The sequence below is a fragment of the Rhinolophus hipposideros genome (assembly GCF_964194185.1).
Source record: "Rhinolophus hipposideros genome assembly, chromosome: 2".
NCBI lineage: Eukaryota > Metazoa > Chordata > Mammalia > Chiroptera > Rhinolophidae > Rhinolophus > Rhinolophus hipposideros.
This window is the reverse complement of record NC_138048.1, coordinates 98820982-98838735: the sequence shown is the minus strand read 5'-3', so window position 1 is coordinate 98838735 and position 17754 is coordinate 98820982. Positions and strand designations below refer to the sequence as shown.

Here is a 17754-nt window from a genome sequence, read left to right as displayed (position 1 = left end):
TTATTGCTAGTGTAGTAGTAACTTCTATTTGAAAAATCATAAGATGGCTACGCCTACCCATAGAAAAATAGAGAAATTCTCAGATTCTCTCAAGCTGTACTCTTCAATATGGCAACCAATACTGAGGTGTAACTAGTCCAAAATAAAATGCACTGTTTAAGTGTAAAATACACACCATATTTGAAAGACTTAGTATATAGAAAAAAGAATGAAAACTGTATCAAAAAAATTAAAAATATTGATTACATATTAAATGATATTATTTTTATGTGTTAAGTTAAATAAAATATGCTATAATATTAATTCACCTTTTTATCTTTGTAAAATGTGGCTACTGGAAAATTTAAAATTCTGTATGTGTTTCATGATTTATTTCTGTTGTACAATTGGTTCTAGAAGGTCACAAGAAGTTGGCCAGGAGAGGACTCTGGCTAAGAAGAGAAGCCATGTTATGCCACCAGTAGGGATCAGGCAACCTAGACATGTTATCGAAGTATAGCACAGAGATTCCCTTGAGGTAGTAAGACCACAGTAGCCAGTGTAAAAGGCTTCAGAGGGGTGCCTAGTAAAAGCATAGTTGTCATCTGAGATAGTTTATTCAGTAAATGCAATGGATTAATTTGCCATCTGTTCAGACACAGAAGAGGTACCTGCTTCACATCATACACAAAAGAAATTCTATGTTATTAAAGTTCTAAACATGAAAGTTAAGTTATCAAAGAACTAGAAAATGGTATAGATGCAGCAATTTCATAAGCTATTTGTTAAATCATTGGTAACTTGAAACTAGTCATGCTATGAGTATTTTCACCATGGAAACTGGCAAATCAAAATCCCCCTCCCACCCAAGTCATTAAACAACTAACAGCACACTGCCTGTCTCCTCCTATCATTGAGCAGAAATTTATTTTTTTGAAAGTTTTGCAATAGGTATGTATTAGAGTAAGTCCTCACTTAACATTGTCAGTAGGTTCTACACCTTCAAGCAAAACTACATACTATGTTTCCCTCAAAATAAGACCGGGTCTTAAATTAAGTTTTGCTCCAAAAGATGCATTGGGGCTTATTTTCAGGGGATGTTTTATTAAAAATCATGCTAAGGCTTATTTTTCCGGTTAGGTCTTATTTTTGGGGAAACACGGTAGAACAAAACCAACTTTGCTTTATGCTAATTGATATAAACAAGAGTTACGTTCCTATGGCTTCTCATAAGTGTTATGATGAAATGACAGTATTCAAGGACCTGCTGTACTTATGAGTCTGAAAAAGAAAAAGAAAAGAAAAGAAAAAAGCAAAATCCATAAAGCAAATCAATAAAGACAGGCTACAATATTGCTCTATGCCCAGAAATCTCTGGAGCCTATTTTAGGTTGATATCCAAATTCTCCTATAAATGAAGCATTGTCTTTAACTGTACTCTACTTCTGCAAGATATCATTTCCTCCTAGTTATCCAAATGATCACACTTTCAACAACAAAATTGTATAGTGATTAAAAGCCTTGGTGTCACAGTCATGCTACTTGTATTCTAGAATAGGCTCCATCAGCTACTACCATGTTTCCCCGAAAATAAGAACTCGCCAGACCATAAGCTTTACTGCATCTTTTGGAGCAAAAATTATGTAAGACCTGGTCTTATTTTACTATAATATAAGACTAGGTCTTTATAATATAATATAATGTAATGTAATGTAATGTAATGTAATGTAATATAATATATTATATATAATAAATATCGGGTATAATATAATATAATATAATATAATACCAGGTATAATATAATATAATATAATAATATAATATAATAATATAATAATTGTAAATACAAAATAATAATATAATACAATAATAATAATATAATACAATAATTAATTATTGCTCCAAAAGACGCATTAGAGCTGATGGTCCAGCTCAGTCTTATTTTCAGGGAAACATGATAGCTGTGTGAATGTGGTCACATTATTTAACTTCCCTGAGCCTCAATATATTCAAAGGAAAAGTGCTAAAACAGTGCTAGATCAAGATTGTTGAGGGTCCAAATAAGTCAAGTATGCAAAGCTCTACCAATGTGAGAACTCTGTAGATTTTTGTTATTATATTTATTATTAGGTCGCTCAATATGAAATTGCTGACATTCACCCATATTTAGCATATAAAATGACATTTTATATGAATAAACTTTATATATCATGCTTATGAATATTGATATTATTTTGACAAGCTCAGAATTTTAATCAATAATCTTAATTTTGTCATGTCAAACACATAGGCACACTCCCAAATCAGATGTTCTGTATATCTGTCACGTGTTTTCTATAGGTGTGAACTCTAACATAGGCTGTGACACGAAATAAATTGATATAATGCTTGTCGATGTGTTTTTAGTAACAAATGAAGGAGTTTTAATGGAGTAGCTTATTTTCTGATGATTTGGTCCTGCTTTTATCTTTATCATCAAATTGTGTTGATTACTAGAGAAATTTCCAACATGTTCGGCAGAAGGTATGGGATCTTTAATAAAAAAAGTTTTTGTTGGGGGAGGGGAATGCAATAACAGTAGATATTGATTGCAGAATAATTAATGGGTGAGGAAATGCAACAATTAAAAATACTGTTATCTTTCATGTAGCATGTGGTGAAAGGATAGACAGGTCCAATGGAAATGGTCATTCACTCTCCCTAGAGAGTTTCTAAAGCACAGAGCTCATCCTTGAGCTCTTGATACATAATTTTTATTAAATATTATATGCCCTGGAATAGTGCTTGCATGATATAGGTCCTTAAAAATTCTTGTAAAATTAAATTGTATTGTTCAGTCACTGTCTAGAAAAAACAATCAATGGGATGATGCAAGTAAATATGGTTATGCTAAAGCTGTTTTGGGAGAAAGCAGGTGACGAGAAATGTGGGAAGGGTCATGGAGTTTGCAGGAATGGAGCCAATGTTGAATACATTTTAGTGAAAAGAATCATAAAAGTGGGCCGATCATAATTAGAAGGGAAACATGGAATTTGAGGTTTTAATTTTGACATGGGAATTGCTGACCTAGGGTGCTATTTCCCTATACTGACTACAATTTGAGATGTCTAGAATAAATATCATTGTTTGTACTCAAATGCTGTGGTTTCTAAAATTAACATGGGGAGTGTTAAGATTTTACTCTCAGAGGGAAGAGAACGCAGTTGCATGGGAAGAGCAGCTGTAGTTCCACTATGTGGTACTTAAGAGTCATGGAGCAGGTTTGGGGTGGGGGGGGTTGAGTTGTCTACTTGATGTTTGGACCAGGCTTTGACTAGGAATGGTGAAGATCATAAAGAAAGAAAATCCAGGGGATAGACGTGGAAGGCAGAAGCTGCAAAATACGGGTAATTTTAGTCAGATGATATGAATATTTTGCATTTGAAAAACTGACGATGAAACAATTCATGGATTCTGCCCTAGCTTTTATGTTATAGTAGGAGTTGAAGTAATTCAACTCTAACACTAAACAGTGGAGTTGTTGGGCAAGACAACCACCCTTGGTCTCTGTTTTCTCATCTGTTGTGTGTGTCTAAAAATAAGTACTATAATTTCTTACTTTACATTGCTTTTGTAAGAATCAAATGAAGTAATAAATGTGAGTGTGCCTCAAAAGCTGTGGAGGAAAATAATAATGATAATAATAATTATATTTTTCTTATACAAGAAATCCTATACAATAAAATAATCATACTTTTCACAGGTGGAAAAATATTATAGGTGCTCATTCAGCAGTTAGTGAGTGCTTAGTTCTTTAGATTCACAGAGAACGAAGACAAATTTATTGGCCTTACATAACTCACAATTGAGGGAATCACATAATCAAAACAGAGCATACTAATGGAACACATTCTGAACTACAGTACAGTTAGGAAACTGTGAAGAACAGAGATGTTAAGCCTAACGTGTGTTGTGAATGTCCAGCAATGCTTCTTATACGTGGTGTAGCCTAAGATTCTTTCAAGAATCAGTAGGATTTGGGCAGACAAAATTTTGGTGATGTAAGTGGGCAGGATGTTTCAAAGAAAGGATCACACTAAAAAGTTCAAATAACTGTTAAATAGAGTGGTTTATGTTGCATCAGACAAAATCACGTTTTCATTTATTTTGGTATATTGCATCACATACCTGTTTTACACCAATTCAGATCTTCTTTGTCTTACCTGTGTCTTGCCCCAACCAGCACAGCAGTGCCATTCTACCTGGGCTCCTTTCTTGCGGATATAACCTGAGATTGCCTCACTTTATGCCCCTGCTCTTTGCTTCTTAGCCCAAAGTTGTCCTATAGACATTGAGATAGGAGATGCTGGAACATCTCCCAGTGTCCATGTATAGTATGTACCTGGGAGTGCATGAGAATGGCCCCTGGAGTAAAAAATCTAAATTAAGTTTGATTACATTCCATAAGACATACTTATTCAATGTGTAGGTTACATCTGTTTTCTTACAATTGTCTTTACTAGCTACGGCCAAATCCTGGTGATAACACCTGAAAAAATTGTTCTCCTTAGAATGATGAACTTATTAAAAATGAAAATTGCTGTGGTAATGAGGCCACACAGTCTGTGTTGTGTGCTGCAGCCATTTCTGGGAGGATATAATGGTCTCAGGGCAGGAGATGCTATTCTGACTTCAGAAACCTCCACTGCCCCTCTACTGAACGACTGAACCCCCACTTCTAGACACCATGTGTTCAACTACTACAAAAACTCATGTGGTAACTGTGGCTACGGCTGTGGATGTGGCTGTGGATACGGCTTTGGCTATGGTTCTGCCTGCTGTGAATACCGGCCATTTTTCTATAGAAGATGTTATTCTTCTTGCTGCTAGAATATAACTGCAGTGCTCCTTTTCCTCTAAAATGATCATGCCAAAGCCTTTTCTGTATCAGTGTCTCACAATCACATCAGATCCCACTGAAGAGAGTAGTTAGATCCTGCACAAAACTGTCTTCTTGAAAATCTTGTTCGTAACGGGGGGGCCTGAGTTACTCCATGATATTTCTGGAAGATAGAAGAGCTCATTTTGGCTATAGTTGAAGTATAAACCTGCTACCTTCTTATTCTATGTTTCTATTAATATATTGTGATGATTTCCAAATAAACATGTTTTATTAGTTCTAACAAGTTTGCTATCTGTTAGACATGCTACTTATTGCTTTATCTTTTTCTCTTCTATTTTTGGGACCTCCTCAGAGATTGGCAGGGCTAATGCTCAGCTGTTTATTCCCATCGTATATATCTCTCTTCCATTCTGATTTGTTAGTGTGTTGCCTATCCTGAACTCAGGATCCTACACATGTTAAATTTCATTCCTACAAAAAAAGGCTTCTTATTGGTAGAATCGTGTTCTTAATTCATTTTACCCAAGGGTTTGTTTTGAAGCATATGACTCATGTTTCACAATCCTCAGTCTATCCATTTCTTTCTTTTTGTATTAAGCAGAACTCATGTACTCATCAACACATGCACACACACACACACACACACAGACAAATGCCTCAGGACAATCTGCTTTGGGAAAATGCTAATGATGAAAAATATAGGTTGGAAGGGGACAGACAGAAGGCTCCATAGTTAGGTATAAAATATATACATATTATTTAGTATGTATATATAATAGTATGCATTACATGTAATATGCATACTATATATAATATGTATAATAAATATGTATAATAGTATATGTTATATAATAGTATACATAATATATGTGTGTATATATATAGTATATATAGTATATATAGTATATATAGTATATAGTATAGTATATATAGTATATATATAGTATACATATTATACACATATGTATATACATATATTTTGTATACTATTATATGATATAATATATACTATTATACTTATTATGTATTACACATTACATCTATCTATATCTGTATCTATATATCTCTATATCTATGTAATATAGAGATATATAGTAGTATGTACATGACCTGAAGACTGGTTAAATGAGCCTGGATTTGGGTAGTGGCATAGTTTATGAAAGGGAACAGATGAGCATCAGGGACTTTGTGAAGTAGAGAAGCTGTAAAGTCTTAGACATTAATAGTGCAGAATAAGGGAGAAAAACCTAGCGAAGGTGAGATCTAAAATGTATGTATTTCTTCTTAGCATTTAGAATTGTAGGAAATTCAGGGTTGTATATACAGTTATATATCTGAAAGACTGGTATTTCAAAATTAGTAAGATTAGCATTGCAGATGTGTTCTGTGCCTTTCTGGAGACACTGAATAGGGTGGGGTGAATGGATGATTATGACACAAATTTCTTAGCACAAGAGCTCTTTCTAATTTGTGACATCACCTGAAACAAAAATGGCTTCCTCATTAGGTACTGTCTCAGGGCATGAGTCTAAAACCAAGCAAAATCACCCCCTGGTAGGGTGATTTTAGGGGGAAATTACAAACTCAGGAAGAGGGGCAGAATTAGCCAATCTTATATACACATTTCTGTCCATATCCTATTCTAGGATACTACAGGTTAGGAATGAATTTGAGATTTAAAGCCTGATTGTGAAAATGGTGAGGCTGATACAAGGAAAATAAGTAACTGGAACATTTTATGTTTCTATGTCTGGGAGGAGAGTCCAGTTATTATATGTTTTAGCTTTAGAAATCATATCTACATGTGGGCTATAAAAAGACTGCAAAAACTGGAGTCAAGATTCAACCACCCATGGTTAAATAAATCTAGTGTTTCTAGAATCCCTTGAATCTTGAAAGAAATTACAGTCTTGAGAAGGGCAAAAGAGGATGGATATATAGATAGATTGTTATTCTTGAAGAGGCAAACCACTTCATATGAATTAGATGAATAAGTGGTCTCATTCATCAAAAATTTATCAAGCTCTTAGTAAAGGACATTTTATTATTATGGGCTATGAACACAGAACTAAAATATTTCATCCCTGCTTTCTAAAGTGCAGAAAAGACAAAACAAAAACAAAAACAAAAATCCCACAAATTACACAGATCAGAATATTGCTATACTATAATTATACTTAGGGGTGTATGGGAAATACAGAGAAAGAAATCAGAAGAGAGAGTAGGACTAAAAGTAAGACTAAGAGAGAAGGGTCAGGAATCTTTCTGAAAAAGGAGACAAAATTCTAGCTTAAATATGAAGGATAAATAGGAATGGGCAATCATAAAAGAAAAATAGCCTTCTGGATGGGGAGAAAGAGGAAATACATTTCAGAAAATGTCCACATGCTGGAAACTTATTGCAATAACTTATCATCTATCCTGGAGAAAATGTAATTACTCGGACTTAAGGAGCAAATTCACAGATGTGGGTAGTGAGAAATCTAAGATGTCCCCCAATGACATATAGCCTCATGTGATTCCCTCTCCTTCACTATGGAAAGCACCTGTAACTTGCCTCTAACCTTGGAGGGATATCACTTCTCTGAATAGGTTATGGTTAAGGTGGACCGATAAAACACAAGATGGATAAATTTGAATTTCAGATATAAAAAAATAACTTTTTAGTATAAATATATTTTATGTACTATTTGGGGCATGCTTGCTAAATCTGGCAAGTCTAATTTAATTTATGAGCAAGGCGATTTTTCAGATATCCTGGCCAACACCTCAATTGTAATATTGTGAGACCCTTAGCAGAGATCCCTGTTAGGCTGTGCTTGAACTTCAAACCCACTAAGACTGTAAGATGAGAAATGGGTGTTGCTCTAAACTGTTCATGTTGTGGTAATTTACAACCAGCTTCTTCTACCGTTCTCTAAATTATGTGGTCAGAGGTATGATTGACCTGGATAACCTGGATATCATATCTGCATATCAGCAGAGATTAGGAGACCAGTTATTGGGATAGATAGCAAAGCAAGATCAATTTGGAGTAAAAGGGAAAGGGTGAGAGGGACTAGCAGCCATATTGGATGGAACTGGCTTGTGAACAAAATGCTGAAAAAAATTTTATCTAGGACCCAAAATGACATTGTAAATAATGAGAGTCTGAAGCACATGAGGATTTTATAACAAATTAATTTCACAATGAATGGGATCACCATAAGAAACAATAAGTTCCTGTTATAGCAAGTGTTCCAGCTTCCAATGATTGGAAAGGAAGACTTTGTGTAGCATAAAAAAGAAAAACAAATACTTGATCTTGGTAATGTATTAACTGTGAAACTTTGAGTAAGTTTCTAACCTTTTTTTACCTCAATTTCCATATTTTAAGTTATCTACTATGTTTATAATTTCATTGGAATCAAATAGATTAAAATGTCTGAAGGACATTTGTGATTTAAAAAGCATTCAACCATGTTATAATAAAAGATATTTTTGTTATTTTGGTTTGAAGTAAATGATCACTTAGAGTTGATAAAAATTTACTGAGGAGTGGCCCTTGGGGTAAAAATATTTCAGGAATATTATATTTACAGGTAATTGGATTCATAGGAATTCTGTGACATAAAATGTTGAAAAGTTTTTGTATAACTCAGCAATGTGTTTCAATGAAATCTCCTACAAAGTAATTAGTGAGTAGTGAGCTAGTCAAGGTAATTAGTCAAGCTCATTGGAATAGTTGCATTCCCGAACATAAACCCTCCTATCCCCCACAGAGCCTTGTTATATAAAAGATATCTTTGGAGTCCTGTGTTCATATAATTGGATAATTGATGAAAACTTACCTTATAAATTTGTAATTGGCTCAAGACAATGCCCAGGTGACAAGAAATAGTGTTCCCCAGTAAAAATTGGAGACTCTATACTAATGGGTTCATTTAAGGCAGATATTGTAGCTATGAAAATACCAAGTCTCCTCATTATAAACTGACAGGAGTGACTTGTACATACCATGTATTAAATAAAATATTTATTGCACGAATTACAAAGTTGATGGTATACCCTGGGTCCATTTAAACTTCAGAAGCATTCTTCTGTACCTCAGCTGAAACCTCATCTTCTGCCAGCATATGTTGCAATTATTACGGGAACTCCAATGGGGGCTATGGATACTGCTCTGGCTATGGATATGGGTATGGTTCCAGATATGGCTGTGGCTATGGTTGTGGCTATGGTACCAGATATGGCTGCAGATATGGGTCAATCTATGGCTGTGGCTGCTGTACCTACTGACCATTTTTCTACAGAAAACGCTATTCCTCTTGCTTGCTAGAGCATTATATTAGCATATTCTATGCCTCTGAAATAATATTTCAAAATTCATACTTTCCCTCCAAAGAATGCCTTATTTTATCATTTCTACATTTAAATAAGGATTGAATACCACCTGCATTTACTTTAAAGAACCTGTTATTTTTAAAGAATTATGAGTGCCTCCATTATGTTACCTGAAAACAGAAGATTTGATTCTGATTATATTCAAAGTATAAATTCTTGGTTCTCTTATTTTATGGTTTCTTATTGTCCACGAGCATAAATACTCCATTGTTGGAGGAAATTATACTTTTTCAAAAAACAAGTGTCATTTGTTTCTGCTAGCATTTGTGTCTTTTGGGCTGGAATCATCACTGATGTTAGTATCTGTGATCTTTCTGCAAAGTTAAGCAACCACTGCGTCAGCTGAGCCTGAAGTTCATTTATGTCTTCATCTACTATTTTATTTAGTCTCCATTCTTTCACCAATACCACATGTTTTTGTTTACTGCAGGATTGTAGTAAATCTTGATATTAGGTAATGTGAGTACTTGAATGCTCATTTTCAAAATTATTTTGGCTATCTTCGTTCTTTTGGTTTCCATCTAAACATTAAAATTAACTTGCCAATAACCACAACTGCTGATATTTTAATTAGGTTTGAGTTGAATATAAATCAATTTTGGGAGAACGGACATCTTAAACTATTAAGTTTTGTAATCCATGAACATTGTATGTATCTGCATATATTTAGGTCTTCTTTCATTTCTCTTGTGGGATTTAATGCAACATTGAACAAGCATGATTACCTTTGTATTCAAAAGGTGTAATCTAGTGGGAGAGTCAGACAAAAGCTTAAAAAACAATCAGACATCAAATGATGAAATAAAAATGAATAAAAAAGTAGAATTGTAAACAGTTTTTATAATCATTAATAGACACTGACTTGCTATAAAAAATCATATGGTCTGCCAAAACTGCAAGAAGAAATAGATAATTTTAATAGGACTGCATCTATTAAAGAAATTGGATCAATAACAATATTCCAAAATAGAAAACATCAGACCAAGGTGTATTCAGTGATGAATTCTACAAAACATTTAAGAAATAACTTATGCCAATTCTCCACAATCACTTCCAGAAGATAGAAGCAGAAGGAATGCTTCCCAACTAATTCCGAGTCAATCATTACCCTAGTACCAAAACCAGATAAAGATATTACAAGAAATGAAAACTACAGACGAATATTTTAAATGTACACAGATGTAAAAATTCTCAACAAAATATTATCAAATTGAATCCCATAATATAGAAAAACAATTATACACCATAACAAAGTGGGATTTGTCCCAATTATGCAAGACTGGTTCAACCCTCAAAAATTGCTTAATGTAGTCCATTACATCAGCTGCCTAAAGAAGAAAAATCACACGATCATATCAATAGAGGCAGAAAAGGCATTTGGCAAAATCTTAACAGCATTCATGACAAAAACTTTCAGTAACCAGGAATAGAGAGGAACTTCTTCAACCTGATAAATAATATCTACTGAATCCCTGAAGCTAGCATCGTATTTAATGGTGAGAAACTAGAAGCTTTCTTGCTAAGATCAGGAAATGGCAAGGAATGTTCTCTTTCACTACTTTTTTACACCATTCTGGAAGTCTTTGCTGATGCAATAAAATAAAAACAACAAAAAAGAAATTTATATTGATAAGAAGAAAGAAACGGTTTTTGTTTTTCTATTGATGACAGGATTGTCTATGTAGAAAATCTGAATAAATCTACAAAAAAAAAAACCTTTTGGAACTAATAAGAGATTATGGCAAGGTTGCAGTATGTAAGGTTAATATACAAAATTCAATTGCTTTTTTACATATCAACACTGAACATGTGGGATTTGAAATTTAAAACGTAATGCTACTTACAATAGCAGCCCCAAAGTAGAATACTTTGATATTCTACTCTATTATAGAAATGTACACTTGAAACCTATATAATTTTACTAACCAATGTCACCCCAATAAATTTAATAAAAAAAGAAATTAGGGAATAACTAAAAGAATTGAGATATTTTTCATGTTCATAGATAGCAAGACTCAATATTGTCAAAACGTCAGTTCTTCCTAACTTCATCTACAGGTTCAAAGAAATCCCAATCAAAATCCCAGCAAGTTATTCTTTTTTTGGGGGGGAAATTGACAAACAGATTATAAAGTTTATATGGGGAGGCAAAGACCCAGAATAAGCAACATAATATTGAAGGAAAAAAACAAGTTGGAGAACCCAAACCTGACACTACCTGACTTCTATAAGATAGTATAAGACTATAAGATTCTATAAGACTTACTGTAAGATAGTATGTATTGGTGACTATACATATTATCAAGGAATTGCTCAATGGAGCAGAACAGAGATCCCAGAAATAGTCTCACGTAAATATAGTTAACTGATCTTTGAGAAAGAAGCAAAGAAAATACAATGTAAAAAAAGACAGTCTTTTCTAAAATGGTGCTGGAACAACTAGACTCTTATAGGAAAAAAAAGAAAACAAAATCTGGAAGCAGACCTGTATCCTTGACAAACGCAAAAAAGATCACACACTAAGTGTAAAATGTGAAATTATAAAAGTTCTAGATGATAACATAGAAGAAAATTTAGGTCATGTTGGGCTTGGTGATGACTTTTTAGGTGCAAAACCAAAGATATGATCCGTGAGAGAAAGAATGGATAAGCTGCACTTCATTATAAATTCTGCTCTGTGAAAGACTGTCAAAGGAATGAGAAGACGAGCCACAAACCTGGAGAAAACATTTGCAAAAGACATATCTGATAAAGGACAGTTATTTAAAATATACAAGAACTCTTAAAACTTAACAATAAGTAAACAAACAACTGAATTAAACAATGGCCAAAGACCTTAACACCTCACCAAAGAAGATAGATATACAGATGACAAATAAGCATATGGTACAAATGAAAATGGCACAAAGAATTCACTCTGGTGAAGGATATTGCTAATAGCGAAGGCTGTGCATGGGTGGGGTAGGGGGTATGTGTAAAATCTCTGTATTTTCTGCTCAGTTTTGCTGTGAATGTAAAACTGCTCTAACAAGTAAAGTCTGATTTTCTAAAAATTATATGGTGCTGTTTCAGAGAGGAAGATCCGGTTAAGTGTCTGAAGAAGTGTGAACTAAGCTGATATTTGACAAATGGGTAGGTGTCAGAACTGGGGGAAGACTGATCCAGGCAGAGGGGAGAAGAAATGTGAGGCTCTGAAGTGACAGTTTTGTGTGCTTAGAGACTGTAAGGACGTCCCTGTGACAGGAGAGCAGAAAGGGTCGAGGCTGGAGACGTAGGTCGGGGCCAGATGTCCTTATATTACGAGGCGTTAAGATTTGTCTGGACTTTATTTTAAGATCTTTCTTGGCTTATCCAGCCACTTGTTCTTGTGTTTGCAACTTCTTCATATCTCTTCCGCTTCTTTATCCTATTCCTTATCAGCGGTAAACACAACTTCAAACCATTTACGTGTGTGTGTGTGTGTGTGTGTGTGTGTGTGTGTGTGTGTGTATTGGACTATGGAGGAAAGGAAGAAAGAAGTTTTGTTTGGAGGATTTTGGAATAGTTGACAGGTATGTTCTAGTGTCTGCACTTGGAAATGTGCAAGGGCAGTTCAGAGAGTGAGGGGAATGGATGAGGAACTTACGAGAGGGGATACTGAGAAGTGTGTATCTCAGCATTTTGTGTGAAGAACACTATTTCCTTTCACCCCCATATGTTTGAATAATTGTTACATGGCAGGCAGATTGATATTGTTCTCCTGGTTCCAGGAGTCAGAATTAGATGAACATGTTTGAAATTACAAGGAAGCTATCTTCTTAATATGTGGCAGTTTTATAAACATAATAGCCAAAAATGGATTTTGGTGCCAGGAGCAGTTATCCAACTCTGAGAATGTCAGCATATGGGTGACATTACTGCTTATTCTGGATGTCACGAAGAAATTAAAACACACAGGAGCCTGATGGATCTATCTGACCCATAACACTTCTTTCTATTCTAATTAAAAGGAAAAGAAAGAGTTGATCTCATAATTTAAACAATGCCTGCAAGGCATAACGTTAGAGGCACTGAAAAAGTGGCAGTGTTCTCAAAAACAATAGGAAAGAGGTGAAATAAAGAACTTTTTATGGGTTTGAAAGATGGCCAGATTGGATGAATACATTTTGAATATAATGTCCTACAGAAGAGACAAGGCATGATGGTTGAATGAAGTAGTTAATAGCAACTATATTTACAAAGTAAGGCCATAGTATCAGCAGAAGCTTAAACCTCGAGAAGGCAAGATAGGAATATTTCATATTAACCAAAGGCTGAATTAGAGACTTATTAGAGAGGTATCAGGGAAATAAATATAGTATTGCAAGGATCTTAAGTTACACTAGGAACTCCTGATACCGGATTCTGAGAGAGTTGGGTTGTATAGAAACTACTAACAAAAAGGGATTTCCCCATAAAATGGGATCATTTAAAACATGAAATTGAGAGTTCCCCAACACTGAAAATATTCAAAGAGAGGTTACTTACATTGGATGTTTGACCAAGAAAATTTGGAAATGTGATTTTGATTTGGAAACAAACCCTTCTGAGCCTCAGCCTTTATTAAATGACATTCATAATTCATAGTCTGCCAGTTTCACTGACTGGTGTTAAGGCTCAAATACAGACATCTGAAAGTGAGATATTTTTCCCCGCAGATCAAGCATTTTAAAGGTAGAGAAGAGAATACTGCCTAGTTGTGTAGGATGTCAGACCAAATCACGTTTTGACTCAGATTGAATTGACATCTAAATGGAAGAGGGTAAAGAGGGGAAATGTATATTTGCTATCCATGTGGTTCGCATCGTACTTTTAGACTATCACGAATCAGGAGGGGCACATTTATAACGAATGACACCCTACTCATCTCTGCTGAAATCTTCAACTGCAATACGGTCAGACTTCCAGAGAGTGACTTCACTTTTACATAGCAATCCTGTGACAGCCTCATGCATAGCAATCCTGTGATGATCTCACAATGCCCATTACTTTCTCCCTGTCAAATACATAGGCCTGTTTTCAAGTTAGGTGCTTGTAATTCCGGTAGGTGTTCATGATTCCTGAAGCTTCAAAATAATCCATGAAGCCAAGCCTTGTGACATATTCTCGATTTTGTATTTTTACAAAAATATTATTGTTTAAAATGCTTTAGGCAAAGTGTATTGAGGCCAATCACACACACAGTAGTTCATTTTCTAAGGGAGTTGGGTCACTTTTGAAAAGTTATTATGGAAAACATTAATTAACACACACACACACACATACACACACACACACACACACACTTAAAACCATAGCAACCTTAAAGTAAATCTTGTAGTTTAATTTTTGGTGTAATAAATATATCAGTACAAGTAAATATAGATATTTAAATAGCTGTTTATTTTGGAATGCTTATGCTTGGATATAAGAAAAGGGAAAAATAAGTGAATGTAGTGTCTTCGCTATTTATTAGGATCTGTTCCACACCCTTAGTATTTTCTATATCTTTTCTATAGGCCTCTTCACATATTTTAAAATTCATGTAGTTATTTTTATTTAACAGTTGCAGAAGCAGGTTTATGCATTTGAGGATATTTTCCATGGTCAAATAATTAGCAAATAGCTGAGCCAGGAAATGAATCCATTTGTTTGCCATGGAAAGCTATTTCTACTACAGAGCCTCTGATACTTCGAAGAGATGGACAAGTTTACTGTCTATCAGCTCCAAGTTCACCCTCTGTGATAACAGATGGGATTCCTTGAAGTATTTCTCAAGTAATGTGAGCATGGCGGTAAGCTTTCTCAGTAGAGGCTGCTGTGGGACATTGCAGGAGGAAACAGTGTTGTATTTGTTGGCTACAGCACTAGAAAGAAGTACATAGGGTTAGCAGTGTGGACGTGAGGACACTGGTGAAGCTCTGCTCAGCCATGGGTCCAGAATATGCTGGCTCCTCAATGACGTTGGACCTTCCGCCTGGCCATAACCTTTAATTGCCCCGCCCCCTCTTCATGGAGCCTAGCACCTTGAAGACTTCTCATCCATCAGTCCCTGTAGGCCCCTGGTCCACACAGACACCCAGATGCCCTCTACAGGCTGTTCTCCCATAGTCTGCCTGTGCTCCAGGACTCCCAGACCCTCTACACGTCCACACCACCAGTTGCTAATTATTTGTTCACCCTCTGCGCTCCAGAGCCGTTGTCTCGTGCTTGCCAAGTGACTGGCCTAACCAGTGAACGTCTCTGCTATCCAGGGGGCAGAGCTACCCCTTCCCAATTTGTTCTTCCTCGAGTATTCTTGCACATCCTTAGGGTACCATGTAAAGTTTCCTCATAGCTCATAGTTATTCTTTCATCATAATTTATTTTTGCATCAAACATTTTCTGTTTAACCTACTGTGTGCTTTCTATGTCCTGAGTGGATCCAGAGAAATGCAGAGATCTTTAGTTTTAGGAGTCATTTTGTATATATATGAAAATTGAATCAGTAGTAACAGAAAAGTTTTACTAGTGCATCAAGTGAAAAGCAACGATGGAGAATAAAGTAACCACAAAAAGCCTCAAACTTAGGAAACAGGAAAGAAAGATTTGTCAATGAAAGAAACGTCATGGACCAGAAGTTTATTCATCAGAGAAACAATGGGAAGATACGATATCAAGTTAACACTAAGGATATATAAATAATAAACACATGGAAAGGTCAACTATTATAAATGTCATGATTGCAAGGTATCCAACAAAGGTAAATAAAAGTAAATATCATTATTAAAATATTACTTGGAGAAGAAAGGTGAGAATAAAATTAAGAAAATATTTCAGAGTCTGGAGTATAAATTGTGATTGATTACATTTTAGTGTGGAGCACAGATATATAGCACAAACAGGAGACCAGTCTGAGAAAACTCACAGACAGATGTGCATTTAAGAACTAAACTTTAACAAAGAAGTTATCAAACCAATGTATTTTCCTCTAAATTGAAATTGTTTGAAATTTTGTCCTTTTTGTTTAAATAATCAGTAATAAATTTTACATAACTTACCCATCAGGAGATTAACAAAAAATTTGGGCTCAAAGTAGGAAATGTCATAACCTGACTGGAAAAGTAGAGGATAGACAAATTTTCCTTCAGAAAGAAGGAGACTATATCAAGAAATGTAGACAACATTGTTGAAATAATTCCTTGTTCAAAATCCATGAAAAGTACCTTAAGAGTAATTATGATGGAAAAAGCCCAAAAATATTATATTAGGAAAAGAAAAAAAAGAAAAGAAACCAAGGTGATATAAGGATGATGATGGCAGATGATGGTGATGATGATGAAGAGGACATTAATAGTGAATAGAACTTCTGTTTAATAGAGGATTTCTAGGATGTTGAAAGAGCAAAGTAATAAACACATATTTATAAGTTAAATGTATTTTGGTGATATGTCATGGTCTTTAGTGCAATTATGTAAGAGAGAATTAAGGTTGTATAAGCTTGGGTGCTTAGAAAATGTATTTATTTCTTGTTTTGTTTTGAGGCGTGAGGAAAGGTCTAGGATTCCAGTAAATAAATTATGACACCCTAACAAAATTATTGTACACAGAATGAGCTCATTTTAAGCAAACAGTTGTCAAATGAGAGCCCATGTGACATATGACCTATCCATTCCTGGAAGTATATACAAGTCCTGGAAGAGTAGGTGATACTCAGACTTCAGAAATATTCTCTTACACCTCAGCTGAAACCTCACCTCCTGGCACCATGTGTTGCAAATACTATGGACATTCCTGTGGGGGCTGTGGCTATGGCTGTGGGTATGGCTCCCGCTATGGCTGTGGCTATGGCTGTGGCTGTGGCTATGGATGTGGCTGTGGCTCAGGCTGCTGTGGCTACCGGCCATTTTGTTACAGAAGATGTTCTTCCTCTTGCTGCTAATCATCACTGCTGATCATGCTGTGCCTTTGACATGATCACTCCAAGTCCAAGTCCAAAGGAAATCCCCCTATTTATTAATTTCACGCTGAAGTGAATAATTGTGATTGTCGTTCGGGAACCTGATTTAACTTCAAAGAAGCTGCTTGCAATTGAAGGAGGCTGAGTAGTTCCATCACGTCAGTGAAGACAGAAGACCTTATTTTGATCATTTTTTAAATGTGAGTTCTTACATTTGTTTTCCTGTCTCTGTGCCACGATTATTTGCACATGCGCAGGAGCACTATACAATTGGAGTATATTAAAATGGAGCAAAAATAGCAATTTCTTAATAAAAGGTTTTATTTACTAACAAGTCTGATTTCCTTTACATAAGAGTCATCTTTGATGTCAGGGTCTGTAGTCTCCTGGAAAGAGGGCTGACCAGATTAAGGATATGAGTTAGGATAAGCTTCTGTGTCTTTAATGGTTGAATTCAAATATTGGCTCTCTTACATGTTTCTTAACCCATTGTATGTTCATTTATTACATTATATTTAAACATAAACACAAATATCACACCCAAAGTTTCATATCTTGTGTGGACAGAGTGTTA

General features: G+C 35.1%; 1 protein-coding gene across 2 annotated transcripts in view; it reads left to right on the top strand.

The window, feature by feature from the left end:
• The window catches only part of LOC308507924 (uncharacterized protein), a gene marked incomplete at both ends in the record, with an annotated part of 70791 nt that extends 53629 nt beyond the window's left edge, over positions 1 to 17162 (top strand). The window contains one exon of one of the 2 annotated variants that reach the window (XM_081073991.1): positions 17026 to 17162. In XM_081073991.1, coding sequence (XP_080930117.1) covers positions 17026 to 17162 — 137 coding nt within the window. Of the gene's footprint in view, positions 1 to 17010 lie in introns of both variants that reach the window. The other variant, XM_081073992.1, reaches the window with a different exon arrangement.
• Positions 17163 to 17754: the final 592 nt, after the last annotated feature.